Genomic DNA, 12,004 nt, shown 5'->3' on the forward strand with positions numbered 1-12,004 from the left:
AGCGATAACAGAGCCCCGCCCGCACCTCCCCGCCCCGACACTCACCCTCAGCAGCCTTCTGTCTCGCCCCGCCCTCCGCCGTGCCTCGAGCTCAGACTGGTAAGGTTATTTTTCCGTTCCTCCCTCTCGCCCGTACAGACACACAGGTTTCAATGCATAACCCGCCGCTGCGTCCTCCCCTCTCACTGCCTCTCATCCAACTGAAGTGACGTCACGGCCCATGGGAGGATATCTTCTCTCATCGCTGCGAGATGGCAGCACCGGACAGAAAACGAGCGTTTCAGAAGAAGATGGTGACGTTTTTAAGGGTAGCTTTGGTATTTGTGTGGTTTTGTTTGTGTTGTGTTGTGCTTGTTTGTTTGTTAGTCAGTTAGTTAGTTAGGTAGTTAGTGTGTGTGTGTGTGTGTGTGTGTGTGTGTGTGTGTGTGTGTGTGTGTGTGTGTGTGTGTGTGTGTGTGTGTGTGGCTCACTCATACAAGAAGCTGAATACACACAAACACACACACACACACACACACACACACACACACACACACCACGAGATTTTCACACTAACCAAACACAAACAGCAAAGATGACCAAGCTGACACGTCAACTACAGTACAGAAGCAAAACAACTTCTATTTCCTTCTTTAATCATTCACTCATCTATTTATTTTCGTGCTTAACATCACCACATGAACCCACTAATCAATAAGACTATACAATAAAAAAACATACAACCTTTCCTATACATTTCTACAACTAAATGATAAACCTTCCCATACACTAGTCCAGAACAAAGCCACTGCATGAATCAACACTCGCAAGAACAGAAAATTTGACAAGGTACAGATGTGTGTATTCTAATTACGTGCTTTGCTAATAGATGGGAGCTTAATTCGCATGCAACAGTGCTTCCCTTCCTTCCTGACTGGACCGTAAAGTAATCAAGGAGTAATTAGACGCCAGCACACCGCAATAGTTATAGTGGTGATGGTGGTGGTGATGATGGTGGTGGTGTGGTGGAGACGGGAAGTACTGCAGTGGTGGCAATGCAGACACACACACACACACACACACACACACACACACACATTATGGTCATTCTTTATGAGACCAAAATAGAAGACACGCCTAGGGAAATCTCTCTCTCTCTCTCTCTCTCTCTCTCTCTCTCTCTCTCTCTCTCTCTATGCCACAGGGGACACACACTCATCACAATCCATGAAGGCACATTCCTACATTCCTTCTCCTTTTCACTTCCTTGCCTCTCCTTCCTTTCCCTCCGTCACGCACTTTTCAGTCCTTCTAAAAATATCGTTCAGCCTTTTCTCTTCCTCTCCACCTCTCTTTTTCTCCTTCTGTAACACTGTATTCCCTTATCAAACTAAAATAACATTACTAAATTGGAGCTACGTGATGTTGATGTTCTTTATGATAATGCCGTATATCTTTGTGCTGTATATGTTTATGTTATGTTGTGCAAGTAAGCTTTGTGTAAAAATAAAAGTGGGATTTCAGGTAGAGATTTTCCTTGAGGCACTGGGATGAAAAGGGCACAGGGTAGAGAAATTACCTTTGTTGTATATGAAACTGTATAAAATATGCGGATATTAATTAAGGAAAATGAGGTAAGTGTACAAAAATTAAACGAGAGAGAGAGAGAGACAGAGAGAGAGAGAGAGAGAGAGAGAGAGAGAGAGAGAGAGAGAGAGAGAGAGAGAGAGTAATGGACGATGACTTTCAGGCCATCAGTAAAACAAACACTACAAATGACTAATACAGGAGAGAGAGAGAGAGAGAGGAGAGAGAGAGAGAGAGAGAGAGAGAGAGAGAGAGAGAGAGAGAGAGAGAGTAATGGACAATAATAATTACCTCATGAATAAGCAAACGATGCTAAACAATGACCCATAAAGAGAGAAAAGATACGAGTACTTAAATCACAAAAAAAAATGACAATAAATAGATAAAACAAAATGAAAAAGTATACCCATTGTCAACCACGAACCACAGATAAGAAGTGACAATGGGGAGGGAAGATAAGCCCCACAATCTACAGTACCTACTCGTATGGTCGCCACCAGAAGTGCTGTCACGCAATTAACCATCATTACAAATCGAGCAGGAATGAACACGAGAACTGACCAAAGAGAGGTGGGTTGTAGTATATGAAAAAAAAAAAAAGTTGATGCGTTTTCTTTTTTAATGAAACTATAACTAGAGTCTCGTTTTCTTTATCAGGTATATGGGCCTACAGAATTCTCCCGTTAGTTAATCTTGATCTACTTTCTCCTGGCGTGTCCTGCGGCGGAGTCATAGTGTGCCATTCGTGCTATTGGCTTTCAAGAGGCTGCCACATCACGAACTAAGAGAGAATATGAACATAATTTCCCTATCAGTTTCCCCCAGTCTGTAAGTAAACAAACAAGTAAATCACCTTTTTTTCTTTCTCTCTCTTTGCTTTCGTCTTTTCTCTCCTCCTTTTCCCTCCATCTCGCATATATTTTCTTTCTTCTTCCTTGCTTATTCCTCCTTCCCTCTAATATTTCTTTATTCTCTCTCTCTCTCTCTCTCTCTCTCTCTCTCTCTCTCTCTCTCTCTCTCTCTCTCTCTCTCTCTCTCTTATCCTAAACTATTTTCCTCTCTATCTCCTTTCAATCGTCTCCCTCCCTCCCTCCCTCTCTTTCTCTCACTTTCAAAATTCCTCTCACTGCCTCCTCTTTCTTTTCTTTTTTCTCCTCTATGCCCTCTACTTTCCTCCCTCTTTTCTACCTCAATGGGTACTCTTGAATCCTAAGGCTACCCTCTTTCGCCCACCTCCTCTCCCTCTTCCTATCATATCATATTCCTTTCCGCCCTCTTCCCTCGTCTCCCCTCACCCTACTTGCTGTGAAGATCTAAAATTGTTCCCATCCCCTCCTCCTTCCCCTCTTCTTCTCCCTCCATAATTATATAAAATCTTCCTCCTCTCTCCTTTCTCCCTTCCCCTCTCTCTCTCTCTCTCTCTCTCTCTGTCCCTCCTTCCCTTTCCCCTCTGTTACTCTCACCTATAAATAATGTTGTTTTTGGTCACTTTCTTGCTTCCCATGTACATTAATTTTCTTTTTATCCATGAGAAAATATATATAAAAGTGTGTGTGTGTGTGTGTGTGTGTGTGTGTGTGTGTGTGTGTGTGTGTGTGTGTGTGTGTGTTTATTGCGTTGTAAGATAAAGTTTGCATAAACAGGAAAGGAACGAAGACTAAAGAAACAAGCATATAATTTTAATGCAAGAAAACAACAACAAACACAGCAACAACATCAACAACAACAACAAACCAAACACACACCAGGACAGTAACGAATATGTGACCGAACAAACAAACTGTACAAACAAACAAGCAAACAAACACGAACCTAAGTCCACTATTGTTTAACACACACACACACACACACAGAGAGAGAGAGAGAGAGAGAGAGAGAGAGAGAGAGTTGCGTCACGCTGGCCACTCACCACAACTAACGTCATCACCACTGCGTCAGAGTCACGTGAGAGGAGGTGGGTGTTTCCAGACAGATAAACACCTTGTTATCAGGAGGCTGTGGCGTGCGGGAGGGGAGGGATAGAGGGGAGAGGGGGAAGAGGGGAGAGAGGAGGAGAGTCTGCGGTATTTGTGGTGAGAGAGGGAGGGGAGAGGTCCAGGAGGGTGTGAAACGGGAGAATATGAAAAGGGATGCAGTTGATAAAATAGATGAGGAAGAGGTAGAGAAGAGGTAAAGGGGAGAGGGGAGTAAAAAAATAGGTGAAGGGGATGGAAAATAAGATACATAGGTCATTAGAGAGAAAGGAAGGGATGAAAGGAAAGGGAAGGAAGGTAAGAAATGAAGGAACAAGGTAAGAGAAGAAGGAGGAGAGAACAAAATTTTATAGAAAGATAATAGAAAGATAATAGAAAGAGGGAAGAAGGGGAAAGTAGAAGATGCATGGAGGAAATGAACAGAAGACAACGAAGGGAGGGAAGAAATGGAGAGAAAGAAACTGGAGGAAGGAAAGGAACATGAAGTTATAGAGGGAGAGAAGGAAACAATGGAAAGAAGGGTTGGAGAGAGAGAAAACAGGATACAGAGGAAGGAGGAGAGGAAGAAAGGATGGAATAGAAAGTGAGATAAGAAGGAAGAGGAGACAAGACAAGGAACAAGAAACCAAACGAGGAAAGAGAGACAGAAAGCAAGTAAAAGGAGACGATAAAAGGAACAAAACAGAAGACGAGTGAGAGAAGGAAGAGATGAAAAATAAACGGAAAGAGGAGACAAAACAATGAACAAGGAGGAAAGAGAGAAATAGAGAGAGACAAAGAGTAAGTAAAAGGAAACATGGCGATATAAATAGATCGTAGAAGAAAAGGGAGAGATAGAAGGGAAGAAGTAGAAGGAAGGCGTTATAGGGGTGGGGGGAGGGGAGCTTAGCGGAAGTAGTTGTGGGAGACGGAGGAAAGGAAACGTCTTGGGCAGGATCCCCACGTGGCCGGAAATAGCATGATGTGGCCAAATGATTAGCGGACACAATTCCAGGTTGGGCTTCCGGTGAGAGTAACCACAACAAGTTAATCTGTATTTTAAACCAGCATTGACCTTAACTCCTTGTGTGGATTGTTAGTCTTCCTGTGCACGTAACTTCATTCTACACAGCTTTTTTTTTATTTATTTATTTTCTCTTATTTATACAAGTGCAGTATATAATTCATCCTTTATTGTTTTTCGTCTCAGTTATTTTTTCCTTCATCTTACACTGTTTTCTCTTATCGATGCGTTATTCAGCTATTCACTAATCTCTATTCTCGTCACTATTGTCTTCGTTTCCGTGAATACTCGTACCGTCACTAAAGCTTATACATGTGTTGCTTTTCTATACATTTATATATTAATACGTATTTTTCATCCCTGCTATCTCGAATCCCTGTATAACTCAAATCTACACAGCTGTTACTTACTCGTACATTACATACTCGTATATTTTAATTACAACTTAAAAATATAAAACAAAAAGGAAGAACAAGCCCATCCATCACTCCGCTCCCAAAAAGTAAAAGAAACTTCAAACACTACACAAGAGACTTTTTTTTTCGCACTGTTTGTAAGGGAGAGGACCAGAATCCATGACGCAGTGTGTGACTGTGACTGGCAGGAGTGCTGAGTTCAGGCTGAGGGAGAACGCTGAGTCAGAGGCGATAGAGAACTGGCAAGACATGCATTCCTGTTGCCTCGTGGACAGAAACACTGCCTCACAACAACAGTAACAACAAGAGTGAAGGGAAAGAAAGATGAGGGGATAGAAGAGGGAAGGAAAAGAAATGGTGAGTTTTGAATAATGAAGGGAAACGCAGGGACAAGGTAGCAACAGACAAGGAATGGGAAGAGTTAAGGGTAGATTAGGTGGTGGGAGGAGGTCAGAGGGATGTGATGAGTGTAGGAAGAAGGAATGGGACGTTTCAAGTAGGGAAGAGGAGTGTGGGAGTGAAGGGAAGGGAAAGTACGTATATATGGCGAAGAGGGAAGATAATGGGTGAGAGGGAGGTGAGAGGAAAGGGAAACTACAGGAAGGAGAAGGAGAAAGAAACATACACGCGAGTATATACGAAGGGAGAACAGGTGAGTGGAAAAAAAAGATTGCAAAGAACAGGAAAAAGGAAGGGGTTGTTTTGAAGGGGTGATGGAAGGGTTGGATAACTGGTGACACCATCTCCACGTCCCCCCATGTCCCCTTCATCGCGATTAGAACACGTGGTGACAGCATCAGGTGACGCCCACAGCCAGCAGCCAGCAGTCAGTCAGTCTGTCTGTCAGTCAGTCGTGCTCAGGTGGCTGTCTCCTTAGCTACTGGTTGTCGTCAGTGATGGCAGGTAAGCTATGTTGATGGTGGTGGTGGTGGTGGTAGTGGTGGTGGTGGTAATGTAGAAGTAGTAGTAGTAGTAGTAGTAGAAGAAGAGTGCTACTGCTGCTGCTACTACTACTACTACAACTACTACTACTGCTGCTACTACTACTACTACTACTACTACTTCTAGCGGAGGCTCCAATCTCCACCTACCCTTCCATCCCAACTTCTCTCACATCCTCCCTCTCCTCTACATCATCTTCCTCCTCCCTTTTCCTTCTTCATTTTTTGTCTCATTCACGGAATACTTATCATCATCATCATCATCATCATCATCATCATCATCAGCATCGCACCTTTAACTCTTCCTAACTTTCCTTGGTGGAGAAAATTAAGTATTCTTGCTTCGCCTTTCTCCGCCATTATTCAAAAGTTTCCCCGATTATTCTGTCTTTTATCTTTTCTTCGCTTGCAGTTTTTTTCTTTCCACCTCAGAGAGCGTCGAGAGATTTAAAAGTTAAGTTATTCACTGTATTTATTTTCCAAACTTACTTATTTACTGATCTCTTTGTTACTATCATTATTACCATCATAATAATTCGAGCATGGCATGGGTAGTAGTAGTAGTAGTAGTAGTAGTAGTAGTAGTAGTAGTAGTAGTAGTAGAAGCAGCAGTAGTAGTAGAAGCAGCAGCAGCAGTAGTAGTAGTAGTAGTAGTAGTAGTAGTAGTAGTAGTAGTAGTAGTAGTAGTAGTAGTAGTAGTAGTAGTAGTAGTAATTAAGGAAAAAGATCTATACATTTCCATCATCATTTTGGGACTTAAGTAATCTCCCTGCCTGCTTCCGTATTTCCTTCTTCCTATGACTTGAACTTTTTCAAAAGGGACGTTTCAAAATCTTTATCCTTCAGTTTTGGATGATATTTTGACCTTTCTTTAGGGACTGGTACCTTAGTTGACCTTTTTTTTTCGTTTTTTTGTTGCCCTAGGCCAGTGCCCCTCTTACATAAAAATTGGTAATTATAAAGTTAAGAAGCTGTGCATTATTCACTTTCTCAACTCAACACGAGAACAGAAGACCACTTTAATGCATAATGAATAACAATGCTTTCAATTCAAGTAACTTACATTTGCGAGATTCCGCCTGAAAATCTTACAAGGTCATAAAAAAGAAAAAAAAAAAGGAAAGTTAGCAAAGTTTTCTTCCACTTAGGTAATGATCAGATAACTTTTGCAAACCATTTTCTTTTTTCTTCCCTCCTTTTGAATTTAAGGTTTGAAAAATGGAAGGCGGCGGCGGCTGCGGTGAGGGAGTTTAGAGATAGGGTGTGGGGAGATAACTTTTTAGCCAATCAGGTTACCCACGAGGCGCGTGAGGGGGATAATCCTTTAAGCTTTTCACCTGTGTAGGTAAATCCCTCTTTTTGTGGGATTAATAGGCAGGTACTGAATGCAAATAAGTATGTTAATTTTGGAGAGAGAGAGAGAGAGAGAGAGAGAGAGAGAGAGAGAGAGAGAGAGAGAGAGAGAGAGAGAGAGAGAGAGAGAGAGAGAGAGAGAGATCAGGAATATTAATTGGTTATGCAAGTAATTAAAGGTAAAAGACACGATTTTCTTCATTCTCTCTCTCTCTCTCTCTCTCTCTCTCTCTCTCTCTCTCTCTCTCTCTCTCTCTCTCTCTCTCTCTCTCTCTCTCTCTCTCTCTCTCTCTAACGCACTTGTACCATTACCGCTGCTACTTACGCATGTCTCTTCCCTCCCCAGGTTACCCTCAGTATCCACCGGGGACCTACCCACCCCCTCCCGTCCCCACAGCTCCACCAGCCTACCCACCGCCCTATCCCCAGCAGCCCTACACGCCTCTACCGCCACAGCCCGTAAGTAGAGACAGAGAGAGAGAGAGAGAGAGAGAGAGAGAGAGAGAGAACCATAACCAGACAAAAAATAATTGTAAGACTAATATTAATATCAATAAATAAAGACTTAAGTAAAAATAAAAAATGATAATAACATATTAAATAGTAGAGCCAAGATCACGGGTGTCACTTACCAGTTTTCTGCTGCTAAGAGAGCCGTTAAAACCCCTAAAAATAGCCCAAGTCCCCTTTGAGAGCGGATTAAGGCGGATTAAGACGGATTCAGGCTGCCAGGCGTTTGGAAAAGTCATGAGCTAATCCGCGTAGGCGATATGTTAGCAGAAGGGCGCATGACTTTTCCTTTTTTTTTCCCTATTTTTTTTCCCATTAAGACCGAAAGTGACGTGCTAGATATCAAGTTTATGTAGTGCCGTGGAAAAGACGAAAGACAGGGGTAAGAAAGACATGAAAATTTCCTTCCCTGTACTGTTTTCAATGTATTATTCACCGAATTTCCGTTTTCCGTTTGTGAAAGTTTCCGTCTTCTGTTTGAGTCTTACTTTTTTATTAAGAGACAAATTTAGCGTCAGCACGTATTAACGAGACGATTTCCTGAATAAAGGCAACTATACTAAATCTTTTCTTTTAATATATTGGTGTTTATTTTACGTAGAAGCGAGACGAATGTTTGTAATTTATGTCATCTTATACTGTAAGGCAAGGAAAGTAATAACGGCAGATTACTGAATGATTTCTAGACTGAATTGACTGTCTCTCTCTCTCTCTCTCCCTCTCTCTCTCTCTCTCTCTTTCTCTCTCATGGTCAAGAGATACCAATGCCACGTAAACTGTTAATGCTCGCAGTCACACAAAAGCTCATTGTCTGTCTGATAAAGGCGGTAATCTCTTTGTTGTGAAAGGTGAAAACAAACACTATTAAACCACATGTGACCCTCTCATGGCTGCTGCTGCTGCTGTTGTTGTTGTTGTTGTTGTTGTTGTTGTTGTTGTTGTTGTCGTCAGTGGTGGTGGTGGTGGTGGTAATAATGTTTTTCGCTGTTTCATTGGAATTCACTTATATCTAATATTGTTTTCTTAATATATTTTTCACACACACACACACACACACACACTAAAACTCACGGAAGAAAATTAATAAAAAAAGAAAGCAAACAAACATATGACAAATCAAATACCACAGCAAATACGAAGATAAGCAAGCTCCCTGAAAGTGAATAGCTTAATTGCAAACTAAACTTTTCAACACAAACAACGACAAACTAATAAATAATGAGGGTAAAATTATTCGAAGATACAAACATTCTTGAAGACTTGTAAACTATAAAGTAATAAATCAAATGAATGATGATATATGAATAAGTGAACAAATAAATAAATAAACAAATGAATACGTAAATAAACAGTGATATGATCAACGCACACTCAGACAGCTCATGCCTTCCCCAGCGCACCCCATAATTGTGAAACGTGGCGCACATTGCCGTGGACTTAATGAAATGTGGCACGCATTCTCCGTAGACTTATTGGAAAATGGCACGTTTTTATTATAATGCGTCTTGGGAGAATCTGGAGGTTAGAATATTGAAGAACGCACACCTATCAAAGTATTATTAATTCTTCCTTCACCCAAGGCCAATTCTCCCAGCAAAAAATGAATAAATAAATAAATAAACAAATAAATAAACAAATAAAATAAATAAATAAATAAATAAATAAATAAATAAATAAAATAATAAAAATAATAATATAAAAATACACACACAAAAAAAAAATAGAATGAATAAATAAAAGTAAATAACTAAAAGAATCTAAATACACTGATAAATCACAGAGATATCTTACGGACAGATGATGAATACATAACCACCATTAATGAAGGAGATGAGGAGCAAACACCTTTAATAGCCTACCTTCACTTATTTTTCTCACGTGTGTCTCTCACCTGCAGACAACCCAGGTGGTGGTCCAAGAGCAGCGGCCCCCGACGGTGGTGGTGCAGGGTCAGCCCCCGCCGCCCACCGTGGTGGTGCAGGAGAAGGTGGTGGTAGGCAGGGTACGTCCTGAGAGAGAGAGAGAGAGAGAGAGAGAGAGAGAGAGAGAGAGAGAGAGAGAGAGAGAGAGAGAGAGAGAGAGAGAGAGAGAGAGACAGAGCATTCAGTATCGCATGATAGCCATTATACATTCTGATGGAGAAGAGCAATCATTGAAAGCCTTCCATTAATATGTAGCTTTACACGATTATTGAGTTCACACTACGTCAATTTGAGGCAAAACTTGACTGTACCTCCAGCAGCGTACAGATCTCTATAGCACAGGAGAGGCAGTCACGTGCCTCGCAAAGGGAAGGGCGGGGCAGCGGTGACAGCCGCATTGCCGGGGAGAAGGAGCTTCCTCATCCCAGTACGAACACGGAGCTAAACTGTCTCACTGCTTTGTTCATAACGTTGATTTTTTTTTTTTTTTTCGTGAATATCTATAACTTCCTCTCCGTCCCTGTACAGAGACCTGCCGGTGCTGGGCTAGGCGTGGGCGTGGGCATGGCCATGGGACTAGCGGCGGCCGGTGCCTACCCACACCATCACCACCACCATCACCGCCGCCGCCACCACCACCACCACCACCATGGATGGTGGTAGTTAGAGTGTGAATATGATGAGAAAGAGAGGAAAGAAGCAAAATTTTTCTCCCTTTCTATACCTAAAAAAGATTCCATGTACATAATGATGATTTTGATCTCCTATTCCTTATAATCTTTTGGGAAGGATTATGATAACAGTAAGATGACTTACTTTCATATAATTTTTTGTAAATTAATCTTTTTTTATGGGAAGATGTAGTACGAAGCGTGCCAACGAAAGTACCCAAGGTGTACTGAACACGGCAGACACGGACCATGCAAACAAGGTGCGCCCTGCGTACTGGAGCATGCAGCACGGACCATGCAAACAAGGTGCGCCCTGCGTACTGGAGCATGCAGCACGGAACGTGCAAACAGTGCAACGTGTACTGGGGCATGCAGCACGGAACGTGCAAACAAGGTGCGCCCTGCGTACTGGAGCATGCAGCACGGAACGTGCAAACAGTGCAACGTGTACTGGGGCATGCAGCACGGAACGTGCAAACAGTGCAACGCGTGCAGGAGCAGCACTGCTCGTGCACACAAGGTAGGCAAGAATGTACTGAGTAAGGTGCAAAGAGCACGGAACGTGGATGAAAGGTGACGCTGGTAAGCAGGCTGTGGGTGTGCTGCGTCACAACACGGGTGTCCAGGGACACACAGAGATGAACACTTACAGTCGTGTCATGGAGATAACCATTAACTCGGAGACTGACTGACGCTTGTGAAGTAAAGTTCGCCATGACACTTGTACATGTGTAATGAGTAAGCCAGCCGCAGTCTTGCTAATCGTGTGTGTGTGTGTGTGTGTGTGTGTGTGTGTGTGTATGTAATTTTTACTATCAGTAACATTGTGCCAATAAGTACTGATATGCATAAATAAATTTCCTGTATGCAGTCTGCCGAACCGGAGCTCCTGGGCTGACGGATTTTTGCATAACTGTTATGTAATGCAATACAGGCAATTTACTTTACTTTTCTATGTACGAATACTTATAAAGGGTTAATTAGTTTCAGTATGAATTACAGTCTCAGAATGTGACCAAACTACTTTTATATGACAATAATAATGAAGCTAAAAGTGTGTGTGTGTGTGTGTGTGCGCGCGCCCTTAATAGTTTTCTATTTCGTCATGTACTTATGATTCCTTGTTATTCTCTAGTAACTTCGTGCCGTAAGAAAATAATAAGCAGCACATACAAACTGTATCATCAAGTAAATATGAAGGAAAAAAAAAAAGTAAAATAAATAAAATAAAAAAAAATTAACACTTTGTTTTTCCTTATGACTGAAAGACAGTTTGATACGTGAATTTGGAGGCTTAGAAAACTGTTTCCCCCTATTGAAATGATACAATGAATGAGTTGCAGGATTCTAGCGCACACACACACACACACACACACACACACACACACACACACACACATCACAAACTGCACCCAATAAAGACATTGCAAGACTTTAAGACAAAAAAAAAGAAGATAGCAAAGAACTGGCGGGCAGCACGAACAACATGGCACCAACAAATCATATTAGATCAAGTGTTAAGGGAAGCGACGGTAATGGGAAAGTATGGGCGAATGACGTAATGATTTAATTAGTGTTGTTTAGGAGGGTGATCGATAGAAAGATAGGTAGTCTGTCCATCACACCAGCTGCAGGTAAGGGACACGGGA

The 12,004-nt window shown here is 41.9% G+C and overlaps 2 protein-coding genes across 8 annotated transcripts in view; one reads left to right on the forward strand and one right to left on the reverse strand.

The window, feature by feature from the left end:
* The window catches only part of LOC135112576 (beta-arrestin-1-like), a 93,022-nt gene extending 92,811 nt beyond the window's left edge, over window positions 1-211 (reverse strand). For 4 of the 5 annotated variants that reach the window (XM_064027043.1, XM_064027039.1, XM_064027041.1 and 1 more), the window contains exon 1: window positions 46-211. The gene's annotated coding sequence lies outside the window, so the exon portion shown is untranslated. The remainder of the gene's footprint in view (window positions 1-45) is intronic. The other variant, XM_064027042.1, reaches the window with a different exon arrangement.
* A 5,512-nt stretch (window positions 212-5,723) lies between these two features.
* LOC135112578 (protein naked cuticle homolog 2-like) lies at window positions 5,724-11,592 on the forward strand. 3 transcript variants are annotated; one of them, XR_010274475.1, is made up of 5 exons: window positions 5,724-5,861; window positions 7,599-7,711; window positions 9,660-9,764; window positions 10,213-10,615; window positions 10,662-11,592. XR_010274475.1 is itself a non-coding variant. In XM_064027047.1 (4 exons), exons 1-4 carry the CDS (start codon window positions 5,855-5,857, stop codon window positions 10,345-10,347), a joined length of 360 nt encoding a protein of 119 aa, XP_063883117.1. In that variant the 5' UTR covers window positions 5,738-5,854; the 3' UTR covers window positions 10,348-11,592. The 3 variants fall into 3 exon arrangements, 1 of the variants encoding a protein (XP_063883117.1); XR_010274476.1 differs by having other exon boundaries at window positions 5,738-5,861; window positions 10,750-11,592; XM_064027047.1 differs by having other exon boundaries at window positions 5,738-5,861; window positions 10,213-11,592.
* Window positions 11,593-12,004: the final 412 nt, after the last annotated feature.

The sequence above is a fragment of the Scylla paramamosain genome, chromosome 24, assembly GCF_035594125.1.
Source record: "Scylla paramamosain isolate STU-SP2022 chromosome 24, ASM3559412v1, whole genome shotgun sequence".
NCBI lineage: Eukaryota > Metazoa > Arthropoda > Malacostraca > Decapoda > Portunidae > Scylla > Scylla paramamosain.